The sequence below is a fragment of the Acinonyx jubatus genome, chromosome A2, assembly GCF_027475565.1.
Source record: "Acinonyx jubatus isolate Ajub_Pintada_27869175 chromosome A2, VMU_Ajub_asm_v1.0, whole genome shotgun sequence".
Taxonomy (NCBI): domain Eukaryota; kingdom Metazoa; phylum Chordata; class Mammalia; order Carnivora; family Felidae; genus Acinonyx; species Acinonyx jubatus.
Window position 1 is genome coordinate 15,157,878 of NC_069383.1, and position 13,260 is coordinate 15,171,137.

The window sequence follows — 13,260 nt, forward strand, 5'->3', positions numbered from 1 at the left end:
GAAAGCATCGAGGTGTTTACAGTCGCATCCCTGTCTCCCGTGAGAACGTGGGTAGGGCAGGGAGATCATCCACCGCTGACACTCCTAGACTTAACCCAGAAGTGTGTTAGGAACCTCCGATCTCCAGGTCTAGGATCCACTCAAAGTTCTCCTCCCTCATTGTTCAGAGCCACTAACCATCTTGGGAGTTGGTTCGGTGAGCCTCTTCCCCAGACGGACAGAAAAGGCCCAGCCTTAGCGCCTCTCTGCATCCACACCGCTGGCTCCGTCTCCACGGCAACCCCGCGGGGGGTGGGGTCTGGTTCGCCGCGCAGAAAAGCTCCCAGGGGAACCCGTGCCCTCCGCCTTTTGGTTCCGCTCCCCGCTGCCGCTGCGGGAGGAGAAGTTCTCCCCTCAGGAGGAGAGGCAGCGTTTGCTGTGCTGGGAGTGAACGTTTGTATCTCTTCTTAGGGCTTGATTTTAAGAACAGGCGGATTAGAATGGTATTCTTTTTCCAATATAAGTTTCCTGGGAAAGTCATTTTCAAGGACCACTTCCGATTTGGACCGTGTTGGGTTCCATAGCAACCCCCGGCGCTGACTGGCACGTGATCTGCGGCCTCCGGTCTCCGGGAAGCTTCGAAAAAAATCGCTGAACCGAGGAAGTTGGCGTTTACAGGCGGGAGTTCACCAAAATAGTTTATTATTTACATAGATAAACATAATCCGTAACTGTAATAAATGTATGTTGGTTGGACGACTTAATTTATCTACTTTACTCCTGACCCGAATTAATCTGGCTGCATGCGTCGGATGAAATCCCCGCATTGTGGAATTTAGAGCTGGAAGCAATCTTAAAGGACATCCAGTGCAACCTTCGTAACCAAACCAGACGTTTCGTCCGCTCGATGGGCGGCAAGCCAATAACAACCGACACGGAGCTTCCGCAGTCGAAGAAAGGCTATTTATTGCTGTGGCGCCACCCAGAAGCGGGAGCGAATGCTCAAAAGTCCCAAACTCCACCGTGCTTTACAAGCAGGGTTTTAAAAGGGTGAAAATTCAGGGTAAGGATCCCAGGGCCTTGGATCATGCTGATTGATTAGGGATTAGGTCATCTATGACATTTCCTTTCTTGATCATCTTATCCCTTCTGGCGTCTCCGTCTGGTTTCGGTGCGATGGTAGTGAGGTGGTCGTTCAGCTTCAGGGGCCTGGTCGTTCTGCTTTTAGGGGCCTGGATCTGCAAAACGCTCCGGGCAGATTGCATTGGTGAGGTCATCTCTAGAGTACAAAGGCAAAAGTTCTACATTCTGTAACTATCGCTAAGCTAAAAAAAAAAAAAAAAAATCCCTTGGGAACATGACACACTGTGTTTGTTATCTCAGGCAGAACAGCATCCCACAGACTTGGGGCGGCAACTTTCTATTATTTCCTGAGGCATTTTTACAGGTTTCTTTTACAGTAACCAAGGACTACGGACTCTGGTCAGAGGCAGCTGGGAACAGTATGTCTAAACTGTGGGGTTTGTGAGGGCTTGCATCCCCAGTTTCGTACTGAGAATTAGCCAACTAAGAAACTAACATCTGGAGTATTCCCAAGTGTGTAGATAGTTGTGGCATAGTCGAATTACATTACATACAACTGTAGATAACCAGCCCTGTAGAGACTCAGGTATACCATAAGATCATAGAGGCAGGTATGGTTTCCTAGATTCTTTTGCATCCTGCTCATGTTCCAGCCCCCGCCTCCCACCACCTGTTACTTGGAGAATAAGTAAATGACCACATACCCTAATTCACGGATACATACACTTTTATGTACACACAAGTATCCTTATATTCAGACACAGGAACATAGACTTAAGAAATGCAAAAATTCACCACCACTATGCTTGTAATTCTTTTGGTTCCAAATATTAGAAATATTTCTACTTTTGGTTGAGTTTAAAACAATCATTTTCAGGGGCGCCTGGGGGGCTCAGTCAGTTAAGCATCCGACTTCAGCTCAGGTCATGATCTCACAGTCCATGAGTTTGAGCCCCGTGTCGGGCTCTGTGCTGACTGCTTAGAGACTGGAGCCTGCTTTGGATTCTGTGTCTCCCTCTCTCTCTGCCCCTCCCCTGCTCACGCTCTGTCTCAAAACAAATAAAAACATTCAAAAAGAACCAATTATTTTCAGCGCTTCTTTACAGAAGTCTGCATACTTTTGTAATTGTCTTGTAGCAGGATTCTTGCACGGAGTCGTGACATCAGGCTTTTCTTTCCAGGAAGCAACTTTATTCCTGCTGGCACAACTTCGTTGAGTTCATACCCAAAGAAGTGAGCCCCGAACACCACGTGGCTTGGTTTTTTATATATTTTTTACTTTTTGTTTCCCATATATGGTAACACACAAACATGCATTCTGATTAAGTGGTTTCATGTTACAAGGTCGTGAGGGATGTCACGTATGCGTATATCCAGTTTGCCTTGAGTTTTTTCTTTCTTTTTCTTTCTTTTTTTTTTTTTAGGGAGGGGACCCTACCACAGTCTTATTGCAAGAGCATCCAAATATTAAACTCATCCTTTTATTTATCATTATTTTTTTTTAATTTTAGAGAGAGCAAGCAGCACAGGGGAGCATAGAGAATTTTTAACAGATTCCACTTTTCAGCACAGAATCCAACATGGGGTTCGATCCCATGACCCATGACCTGAGCTGAAATCAAGAGTTGGATGCTCAACCGACTGAGCCACCCACGTGCTCCTAAATTCATACTTTTAAAAAATGTTTGAGACAGAGAGAGACAGAGCATGAGCAGGGGAGGGGCAGAGAGAGAGGGAGACACAGAATCCGAAGCAGGCTCCAGGCTCCAAGCTGTCAGCACAGAGCCCGACGCGGGTCTCCCACTCAGGAACTGCGAGATCATGACCTGGGCAGAAGTCGGAGGCTGAACTGACTGAGCCACCCAGGCGCCCCTGTTCACTGACTTTTAGTACAAGTATCCCCTGCTTTTCAAAAGTTCATGTTTTGCCACTTCATTTTTATGAAAACCCTACATTGGTGCCTGTTTTTGCTAACCAAAAGAAATCTGAAGAGGGTTTTCACTTTTATAAAGAAAAGCAAAAAAGAGCGTGCCACATTTGTTCCACAACAAGCAGGGCAGCATGCACCAGTGCAGCAAAAGTGGCACCACCCAGCTCCTTTACCCAGAACCACGCTCGGCATCTCAGCATCAAGCCACCTGAGCTTCGAATTGTGTCTGTGATCATCTGTGCTTTATCTCAATTTATTTTGTGCTTCTGTTAGCAAGATGTGTCCTAAGGGATCAGAAAAGCTTCAGAGAGGTGATTATTTGGATCTGGGAGCACTCAAAAGTTTTCCTGCACAAATTAACAGTAGGGGGCGCCTGGCTGGCTCAGTCAGAAGAGCATGCCTGCGACTCTTGACCTCAGGGTCATGAGTTCAAGCCCCACGTGGGGTGTGGAGATTACTGAAATAAATAAAACTTTAAAAAATAATTAATTAACAGTAATTGCTTCTTTGCTTTAAGATGTTTTAGCTTCGGAAAAGTTTCATAGGAACACTCTACGTTCAGATAGCAGGGGAAAGCTGTATTCACAGAATTGTGCATCTATTACCATTATCAAATTCCAGAATGCTTTCATCATCCCCAAAAGGAACCCCATATCCGTCAGCAGTCATTCATCATTCCCCTCCTCACCTTAGCCTCTGGCAAGCACTAATATATATATATATATATTTTTTTTTTTTTAACTTTTATTTAAAACATTAAATAAGAGGGGGGAGGGCAAAGAGAGGTGGGGACAGAGGATCTGAAGCAGGCTCTGTGCTGACAGCAAACGTGGGGCTCGAACTCTTGAACCACGAGGTCATGGCCTGAGCGGAAGTTGGAACCTCAAAACAACTGAGCCACCCAGGCGCCCCCATTCTATTTTCTGTCTCTACGGACTAACTTATTCTGGACATTTCATGTAAATGAAATTGTACAAATAGAGCTCCACACACCATATTTCTAAATATTGAAAAATCTTAAATCAATTTAGCAAACTGTTAGCTAAAATGTTTTATCCTCCTATCTTGACAAATATAGAAGGGAGTCAGATTCCAATTTAGAATTCTCAGACTTCCCAGAATTCTGTTGCCGGAGGGGGCAGTGTAGAGAGAGCCAGCCCCAGGTGCCAGCCCATGCCCTTCTCTCAACCCAGGCTCCATCCTATGCCGAGGGGCTTTGGGCATGTGTGTGGACACCCAGCCCACCAATGCAAACAGTAGTCACCTGCTTTCCTGACAGCTGTCACTCCCTGACAGACCTAAAGGCAGGATAGGCTCAGGGAAGAGACCTCTGCAGGTATGGAGACAAGTTTGGGGTTGTATGAGCAGGGAATTCAGAGTCCTGGGCACCACAGCAGGGTGAGGATGGCTGCAAGGAGTCTGAAGAGGGCTCCAGAGCGCCTGGGTAGCTCTGTCAGTTAAGCGTCCGATTCTTGACTTTGACTCTGGTCATGATCTCCCAGTTTGTAGTTTCGAGCCCTACATGGGACTCTGTGCTGGCGGTGTGGAGCCTGCTTGGGATTCTCTCCGCCCCTGCCCTGCTCACATGCTCTGTTTCTCTCTCTCAAAAATAAATAAATAAATAAATAAGCTTTTAGAAAAATAAATAAATAAACTTAAAAAACAAAACAAACTTTGGCTCCACGGCCTCCTCACACCTGGTGCAGTCAGAACCCAGAGTCCAGAACAGGGCTTCCCTCAAGAGGGTCTAAGGATAGTGTTGCCAATAATGGTATAAGCAATCCTGAAGATCTTGCCAAATCTATCGAAATAGTCTCTGATTTCCAGCAGTTTGGGATACTTCTTTAAGCATCTAAATCCCTGTAGCGGCTGTTTGGGCTGTAGCTTTAATGATGAAGGGCAGAACGTGGCATTCTGGGTGTACTTGAGAAGAGGCTATTATTCCCAACTACAGCTGAATCGAGGGTGTTGTGAAACAGATCGCAACATAAACACACAAAAGCTAGGTGCATGCGTAGGAGGCAAAGCTGGAACTGGCAACTTTATTGTAGTTGCATTAGAACAGCAGTTTCTGAGAAATTAGAAAGAATAATCCACACTGTGATGACCGTTGTATGACTGTCCAAATTTACTAAAAATCACTGAATTGTACACTTAAAACAGGTGAACTTTATGATCTGTAAATTGCATCTTGTTAGATCTGTGTTTTTTGGGTTTTTGGTCTGTTTTTTAAAATAATTCAGACCTGGGGCGCCTGGGTGGCTCAGTCAGTTAGCATCCGACTTCAGCTCAGGTCATGATCTCACGGTTCACGAGTTTGAGCCCCTGGTTGGGCTCTGGAGCCTGCTTCAGGTTCTGTGTCTCCCTCTCTCTTCACCCTCTCCTGCTTGCACTCCATCTCTCTCTCTCTCTGAAAAATAAATAAACATTAAAGAAAAATTGAGGTGCCTGGGTGGCTCAGTTGGTTGAGCGTCTGACTTCGGCTCAGGCCACGATCTCAAGGTTTGTGAGTTCAAGCCCTACATCAGGCTCTGTGCTGACAGCTGGGAGCCTGGAGCCTGCTTTGGATTCTGTGTCTCCCTCTCTCTCTGCCCCTCCCTCACTCATGCTCTGTCTCTCTCTCTCTAAAAAATAAATGAAAATTAAAAAAAAAAATTAAAGAAAAATTAAAAAGAGAATGTTTTAAAAACCAAATTTTACACACACATACACCAAAAAAAACCCCAAATTCTAGGAGCTCCTGCCTGGCTCAGTCAGTAGAGCATGTGACTCTTAATTTCGGGGTTGTGAGTTTGAGCCCCATGTTGGGTGTTGAGATTACTTTAAAATATTTAAAAAAATTTTTTTTTATTCCACTCCCTGCACTAAATTGTACAGGCTCATGCAGAAAGGACCTTTTTTTGACTCTTCTAAGCAAGAGAAAGTTGACTCCAGGATTATGCATTTGAATACATACTCTTCAAAGAAATATGCTTTTCAATTATTTTAAAATAACTTGATTTTTCTTATTACAAAAAAGCTCCATACTCACCATGGAAATTTTGGAACATATTGAGAATGAAAAAGAAGAAAATTTAAATTAGCTATAAATACATACCCAAGAAATGACACCTATTAACATTTGTTTTCTTATAAATGATTTAGGGATGCCTGACTGGCTCAGTGGGTACAGTGTGTGAATCTTGATTTCAGGGTCATGAGTTTAAGGCCCGCATTGGACATAGAGCCTACTTTTAAAAAAATGAAAAAAAAAAAGTGATTCAACCAGTACTGAAATATAATATAGTCATGGCTGAACTACCAATAAATTGAAGAACTAGATGACAGAAAATCTATAGGTAATAATTGTTAAAATTAAGTGATGAGCATGTGTGTATTTACCTTTATATTTTTGTACGGGAAATTTCCATAATCACTCTGCACTGAGCATGAAGACTGCTTGAGATTCTCTCTCTCTCTCTCTCTCTCTCTCTCTCCCTCTCTCTCTGCCCCTTTCCCCAGCTCACACTCTATCCCTCTCTCCCTCTAAACTAAAAAAAAAAAAAAAAAAAAAAAAGCATTTAAAAAATAAAAATTAAAAAGAAAATTTCCATAATCTAAATTTTAAAAGAGACATCTATTTGAAAATCCCCAAATTCTTCTGTATGGCCAAATTTTCTTTTTTTTGAGAGAGAGAGCTAGAGCATGCACACACGCACACACACACAAGTCGGGGGGGGGGGGCCGGAGAGAGAGAGAGAGAGAGAAAGAGAGAGGAGAGAGAATCTTAAGCAGGTTCGATGCCCAGCGAGGAGCCTGACTCAGGGCTTGATCTCATGACTGTGAGATCATGACCTGAGCCGAAATCGAAAGTCAGATGCTTAACCCACTGAGCCACCCAGGTGCCTCAGTATGGCCAAAGTTTTAACTGGAATGAGTTAAAGACATGGGAGTCAATATTTATTTCAACATACAAGGTAACGTGCATTTATACCTGTTAAAACTAAGAGGCATCTTCTATGTGAGAATATAGAGAAACAGATTTCAACCTCCGATTGCTTATGTAATTATTTGGTGGTGAGATAACTGGAAAATTAGAAAGCAACATAAACATAATAAAATGTAAACAGGAAAGATACCAGGCATTGCAATCCAGTGAGCCCTGAAAGAAGGAACTCCCTATGTCAGCCAGCTGCTGAAATGCAGGATCGTGAACTGAAGTTGACACAAGATTGTGTGCTTTTGACTCAGCACGGCCTGGATTTAAACTCTATCTCCCCTGCTTCTTACCTGTGTGAACTTGAGCAGGCTACTTAACCTCTGTGTATTTTAGTTTTTTCCCCTCTGTAAATAAAGGAAATAAAATCCACCTCACGGATTTGCTTAAGACTCACTGAGATCATTTATAAGCAAGAGGCGGGATAACATAGTGGGTTAAGTGTGGAGCCTGAGGACAACTGCCTGGGTTCAGTTCTTGGCTCTCTCAGTTGCTTTAGTGTTGTGACCCGGGCAGGTGATTTAACATCTTTTTTTTTTTTTTTTTTTTTAATGTTTATTTACTTTTGAAAGAGAGAGAATGTAGGGGAGGGGCAGAGAGACAGGGAGACAGGGAATCTGAAACAGGTCCCAGGCTCTGATCTGTCAGCACAGAGCCCGCTGTGAGGCTCGAACTCACAGACCGTGAGATCATGACCTGAGGTGAAGTCAGAGGCTTAACTCACTGAGCCACCGGGGCGCCCCTATGATTTAGTGGTTTTTTTATTATATTCCCAAAATTGTACATCACCATTATCTAATTTTAGAACATTTTAGTCACCCCAAAAAGAAACCTGTACCCATTAACAGTCACTCTCCATTCCCCTTTTTCCCCTAGCCCCTGGCAACCACTAATCTGTTTTCTATCTGTATGGATTTGCCGAGTCTGAACATTTCATATAAATGGAATCATGCGGTATGTAACCCTTTATGTTTGGCTTCTTTCACTTAGCATGTTTCATATTTTTTAAAATCTGTTTTTATTTTTTTATTTTTATTTTTATTAAACTCTACACCCAATGTGGGACTCGGACTTGAGACCCTGAGATCAAGAGTGGCGGGCTCTATGACTGAGCCAGCCAGGCACCCCTTTCACTTAGCATGATTTCACGGCTCATCTGTGTTGTCGTATGTATTAGTACTTCATCCGTTTTAATCGCTGAATAATATTTCATTGTATGGACATGCCACCTTTGTTTAAGCCTTCGTGTTATTTCAAGCACATAACACATTGTAAATGCTTAGAGCCTGGTGGTCTCGTCACCCAGTGCCTTGGGGTTCACGGCACAGCCTCAATCATGTTGCAACCCAGGTGGAAACAGTAGTCGAGGAGGAAGCCCAAGCCATGAAAGTCCACCCAGATTATGCCCGGTGCTGGGTTTCTCTCTGCCTGCCATGGCCAGTCCTGCCTTGACCTAATGTACACAGGTCTCAGAAATCTCAGGTTCCTTGTTCTCTGTCCAGCCTTACACAAACCCGATAACCTGCTCTATTTCCCAGTCCCTCTCATCTGCTCTCTTCACTTAATCCATTCTTTCAGTCTTCCTCTGGACTTGATTACCTACCCGATTTCCCTAAACAGTCACATTATTTTGTGTTTTGGACTTTTGTCACTTTGTGTGTTTGGGTATATTATATTAATTATCCATTGCTTCCTAACAACTTACCCCCAAACTTAACAGCTTTACAATCTATATTCTTTTTTTTTAAATGTTTTCTAAGGTTTATTTATTTTTAAGACACACACAGAGAGAGACAGAGACAGAGACAGAGCATGAGCAGGGGAGGTGCAGAGAGAGAGGGAGACACAGAATCCAAAGCAGGCTCCAGGCTCTGATCTGTCAACACAGAGCCCGATGTGGGGCTTGAACCCACAGACTTCTAACCCACGGACCTCGAGATCATGACCCGAGCCGAACTCAGATGCTTGACTGAATGAGCCACCCAGGCACCCCTACAATCAATATCCTTATCACACGTGGTTTCTGCTGAGCAGCTCAGCTGGGTGGTTCTAGCTCAGAGTTTTTCCTGAGGTTAAATTCAAATTGTCTGCTGGACTGTAGTCGCCTAACATCTTGACGGGAGCTGAAGGATCCCATTCCAAGTGACCCACCCACTGGCCTGGCAAGTTAGTGCTGGTTGTTGGTAGGAGGCCCTTGTCCCCTGCCACAGGGATCTCTCCATAGAGCTGCTCGATTGTCCACACAAAGTCACAGCTGGCTTTCCCAGAGGGAGTGATGGAAGAGAGAGCAAGGAGGAAGTCACAAAGTTTTTTTTTATGATGTACCCTTGGAATTCACAGGCTCATTTCTTTAATATCCTGTTGAGATACCAGATCTCTCCTATTTGGTGTGGGAGGGGTTGACATACAGATGCAAACATCAGAAAGCGAGACTCACTGGGAGTCAGGCTGCTACATCACGCCACCGTCACCAAATCAGCCCCACCCTTAGGTCACTCCTACCTGTTGCCTCCACTTTCAGACTAGTGCTACCAGGTGAAGGTTGGCAGCCTGAAGTTCCTCATTTGAACACCACCAAAGCAAAGTCTGTAAATTCGTCCTCGCGGAGGAGAGTGGCCCTTCTCACTCCACCAATACCTGCAGCCCCATCCTTTCCCAGCTCAGTCAAATGAGGGAAATCCCCTCGGCTTGTTCCCCGCCTTTGCCCTCCCCTGTCTGGCTGCCTGACTCCTCCCTTGACTTCCCACAACTCCGGGGGAACATCTGTTTGCTGTGGACTTTGGACATTCCATCTGACTCAACCCTCTGATGTTTATGGACTTTTAATTTCTATGACTTAGCATAGCTGGCTTGTTGCTGCCTTGGGCTTCCCTCTCTGACTGGTGGTTCAGCTGACTCCTGTAGCCTACTACCAGGCCAGTTTGCCCCAGCAACTGCAGCTCTGCGCTCTACCCAGATTTATTTCTTCCAAGTGTTCACATTTGCCCAGATCTTCTAGTAAATCAGCAGCAATAAATGAGCAAGCAAACAAAAAAATCTCTCTCTGGCTACCTGAACAATTTCTCACGCTTCCCTCCCCCTTTCCCGCCACCTCCCCACTGGTCTCCTCTCGTCCCCTTTCCTTGTTAGTCCTCTAAAATGAGCCATCTGGGGCACCTGGGTGGCTCAGTCAGTTAAGCGTCCGACTTCAGCCAGGTCACGATCTCGCGGTCCGTGAATTCGAGCCCCGTGTCGGGCTCTGTGCTGACAGCTCAGAGCCTAGAGCCTGTTTCGGATTCTGTGTCTCCCTCTGTCTCTGCCCCTCCCCCGCTCATGCTCTGTCTCTCTCTGCCTCAAAAATAAATAAAAACAGTAAAAAAAAAAAAATTTAAAATGAGCCATCTATTCTGATTTCCAACCTCCCCGTTCGGAGAAAACTTTTCTATCAAGCATATGGGAGAATTCATTGACATAGGAGCCGTCTGTGGGATACAAGAGTTAGCATCCTGGCAAGGCCCGAGGGGTAGAGCAACATTGCTTCCAAGTGCCTCCTAGAAGCCTGGGAAGGCGACAGCCCGTGAAGAGTGATATTGAGATGCCGGAATTTTTGTGGCATACGGTAGATGAAAGGATTAAAAGATTCAGAAAAGTGGGCATGGTAGAATAGATACATTATGTTAGGCCAGCAGAAGATCCACCAGAGGACTGGGCTCAGAGAACAGCCCAGTGGAATCCCATTTATCACCGATGAGGGGGGACACTAGCATCACTGAGATAGTTCTGTGGTGCTTTCCCCATAGGACATACCTGATGGGAGGAAAGGCTGTCCTAGGACTTGACTCACCGATAGCAACGGGGACGAGAGGACCCTGATGCCGTAGACCCTGGATGATGGCCCTTAACTGCAAAAGCCAGGGGTTTGTAAGTTCAGAGTGCCGGCCAGCAGCCCCGACCTGTGGAGAGCTTCAGAGATTTTGAACAGAACAGAATTTCCCAACGAGGGAAGTAGATGGGTAGCCAGCAAAGTACTGTTTCCTGTGTATAATCTAAAAAAAGAATAAGGATTAATGAGCAGGACAATGAGAGAGACAGTGACCCCGATAAAAGTGCACAATTCCTTACCTGGTTTCCATTCCTGAACCAGTGTTCAGACGCAGAACCCAGTGACTGAAGAGGTGGCCAGGTCCCCAGGGAGAAGGACCTAAACACCCAGGGTACCTGGGTGGGTCAGTTGGTTAAAACGTCCAATTGCAGCTCAGGTCATGATCTCGCCAGTTCGTGAGTTCGAGCCCCGAGTCGAGTTCTGTGCTGACAGCTCAGAGCCTGGAGCCTGCTTCGGATTCTGTGTCTCTCTCTCTCTCTGCCCCCTCCCCTGGTCGTTTTTTTTCTCTCTCTCTCTCAAAAACAAACATTTAAAAAAAATTTTAAAAACCCACTATGGCGTGAAGGAACTGTAATAGTGGCTCCAATCCTTTCCCAAAGAGATCTACAACATTTATGTGGATGACAACACTGGGGAAAGGGAATGTGAGAGAGTGGAGGAACCATGCAGTATCCTCCAAATTGAAAAAGCACTTTGAGACCAAAAACCAAAGCAGGCACCTCCACACAGTTTACGCAGAATTTTATTCAGGGTAGCTTGCTGACAGGGGGGATCAGGCTGGTGACAATCAGAGGCTGAGCAGCTCTTCTCTGCAAAGTTCAGATTTAGTTGATGGATTTTTATAAAGAGAGGGATGTGAGGGTGAGCATAGCAGTAAAATCAAAGTGTATACATTAACATGACTAATACCTAACAGTAATTATCCTCCTGACATCTCCTGTGCTTCAGGAGGGGGCAACTATGTTGTCCATGTTTATACCTCTATTAGTGAGCTGGGGACCATGACAGATCTCCCAGTGCTCTCCTTGCAGGATATGATCACAGAATATATGCATCATTCTTTAGGGGGGCGGGAACAAGCAGTGCTGGAGAGGCCATTGAGCTCGCATAGTAAAGATGGTGGGCCAAGGGGGCACCTGGGTGGTTCAGTCGGTTGAGCGTCCGATTTCAGTTCAGGTCATGATCTCCCAATTCATGAGATTGAGCCCTGCACAGGGCTCCGCACTGACAGTGTAAAGCCTGCTTGGGGTTCTCTCTCTCTCCCTCTTTCTCTCTGTCCCTCCTTGGCTCTCTCAAAAATAAATAAACATTAAAAAAAAAAAAAAAAAGATGGCAAGCCAAAGATAGAGTCACTCTGGCCAACATTCGTACAGGAGATACCCAGACATTTGGGTGACTGTTGTGTAGGAGGTCAGAGGTCAACTGATACCCCGAGATGTGAAGGCCCCCTGTTAGAACGGGAGCGAATGGATTCCTGAAAAGAGTCCAACTTATGATGAGTCCTCTGGGTCCATGGCCTCACTGGTTGTCATTTCCCTCATCCCCAAATGTGCAGTTGGGATTGACATTCTTGGAAGTTGGGCTCCCATTACCTCCTTGTCCTGTTGCCTGAGAGTTATCACAGTAGGGAAGGCCAAGCAGAGCAGCTAAAACCACACCTCGCCCACCCCCTTCCCCAGGCCAATAGAGTAACCACAAAATAGCATTGCATTCCAGGGGTGAGGGGGGGGGTGTCAGAGATTAGTGCCACTCTTAAATATTGAAAAGATGAAGAAATGTTGTCGCTGTCATATGTCTGTTTCACTTGTCAGTGTTGACCCTGCAGCAATTGGATGGACCCTAGAGAACGACTAGGGACTATTGCAAGGAGGTACTCCTGGTCAATAGCAGTTGTGCCAGACGTAGTGTCTTAGCTGGACCAGAGCCACGCAGCCTGAGGCGCGTGGTTTGTGGCCACTGATTTGGCAAATGCATTCTTTCTATCCCATTCAACAAAAAAGGGTCAGAAATAGTTCATATCCCCACGGAATGGATAGCAAGTATTTCCTGTTTTGCCACGGGGTTGTGTTCACTCTTCAGTCCTCCGTTGTGATATCGTCTGAAGAGAACCAGAACGTTTGGACATCCCACGAACATCCCGTTGACCCATTTCACAGATGATACCGTACTGCTCAGGCAGGAGGAGGAAAAGGCGGAGACTGTGCTAGAGGTTTGGTATGACGTACCCACTCCAGAGAGCGGGAGATAAGTCCTACAACGATTTGTGACCTGCCATTTCACCAAAGGTTCTGGGGGACCGATGATCCAGCAGCACGCTGGGACATCTCCTCCCCCCAAAACGACGCCTTGCTACATCTCCTATCCCTTCCTGGAAAAAAGCGAAACGCAAAGCCTGTTAGGAATCTTTGGGTTCTTGAGAAGACACATTTC

General features: G+C 45.5%; 1 protein-coding gene across 2 annotated transcripts in view; it reads right to left on the reverse strand.

Annotated features, from left to right (window-relative positions):
- Nucleotides 1-1,225, reverse strand: part of IFT56 (intraflagellar transport 56) — a 47,755-nt gene extending 46,530 nt beyond the window's left edge. The window contains exon 1 of one of the 2 annotated variants that reach the window (XR_003426026.2): nt 178-1,225. Coding sequence is in view for 1 of the 2 variants with exons in the window: in XM_015067050.3 (XP_014922536.2) it covers nt 178-180 (3 nt within the window). In the remaining variant the exon portion in view is untranslated. The remainder of the gene's footprint in view (nt 1-177) is intronic. The other variant, XM_015067050.3, reaches the window with a different exon arrangement.
- Between the last annotated feature and the right edge of the window lie 12,035 nt (nt 1,226-13,260).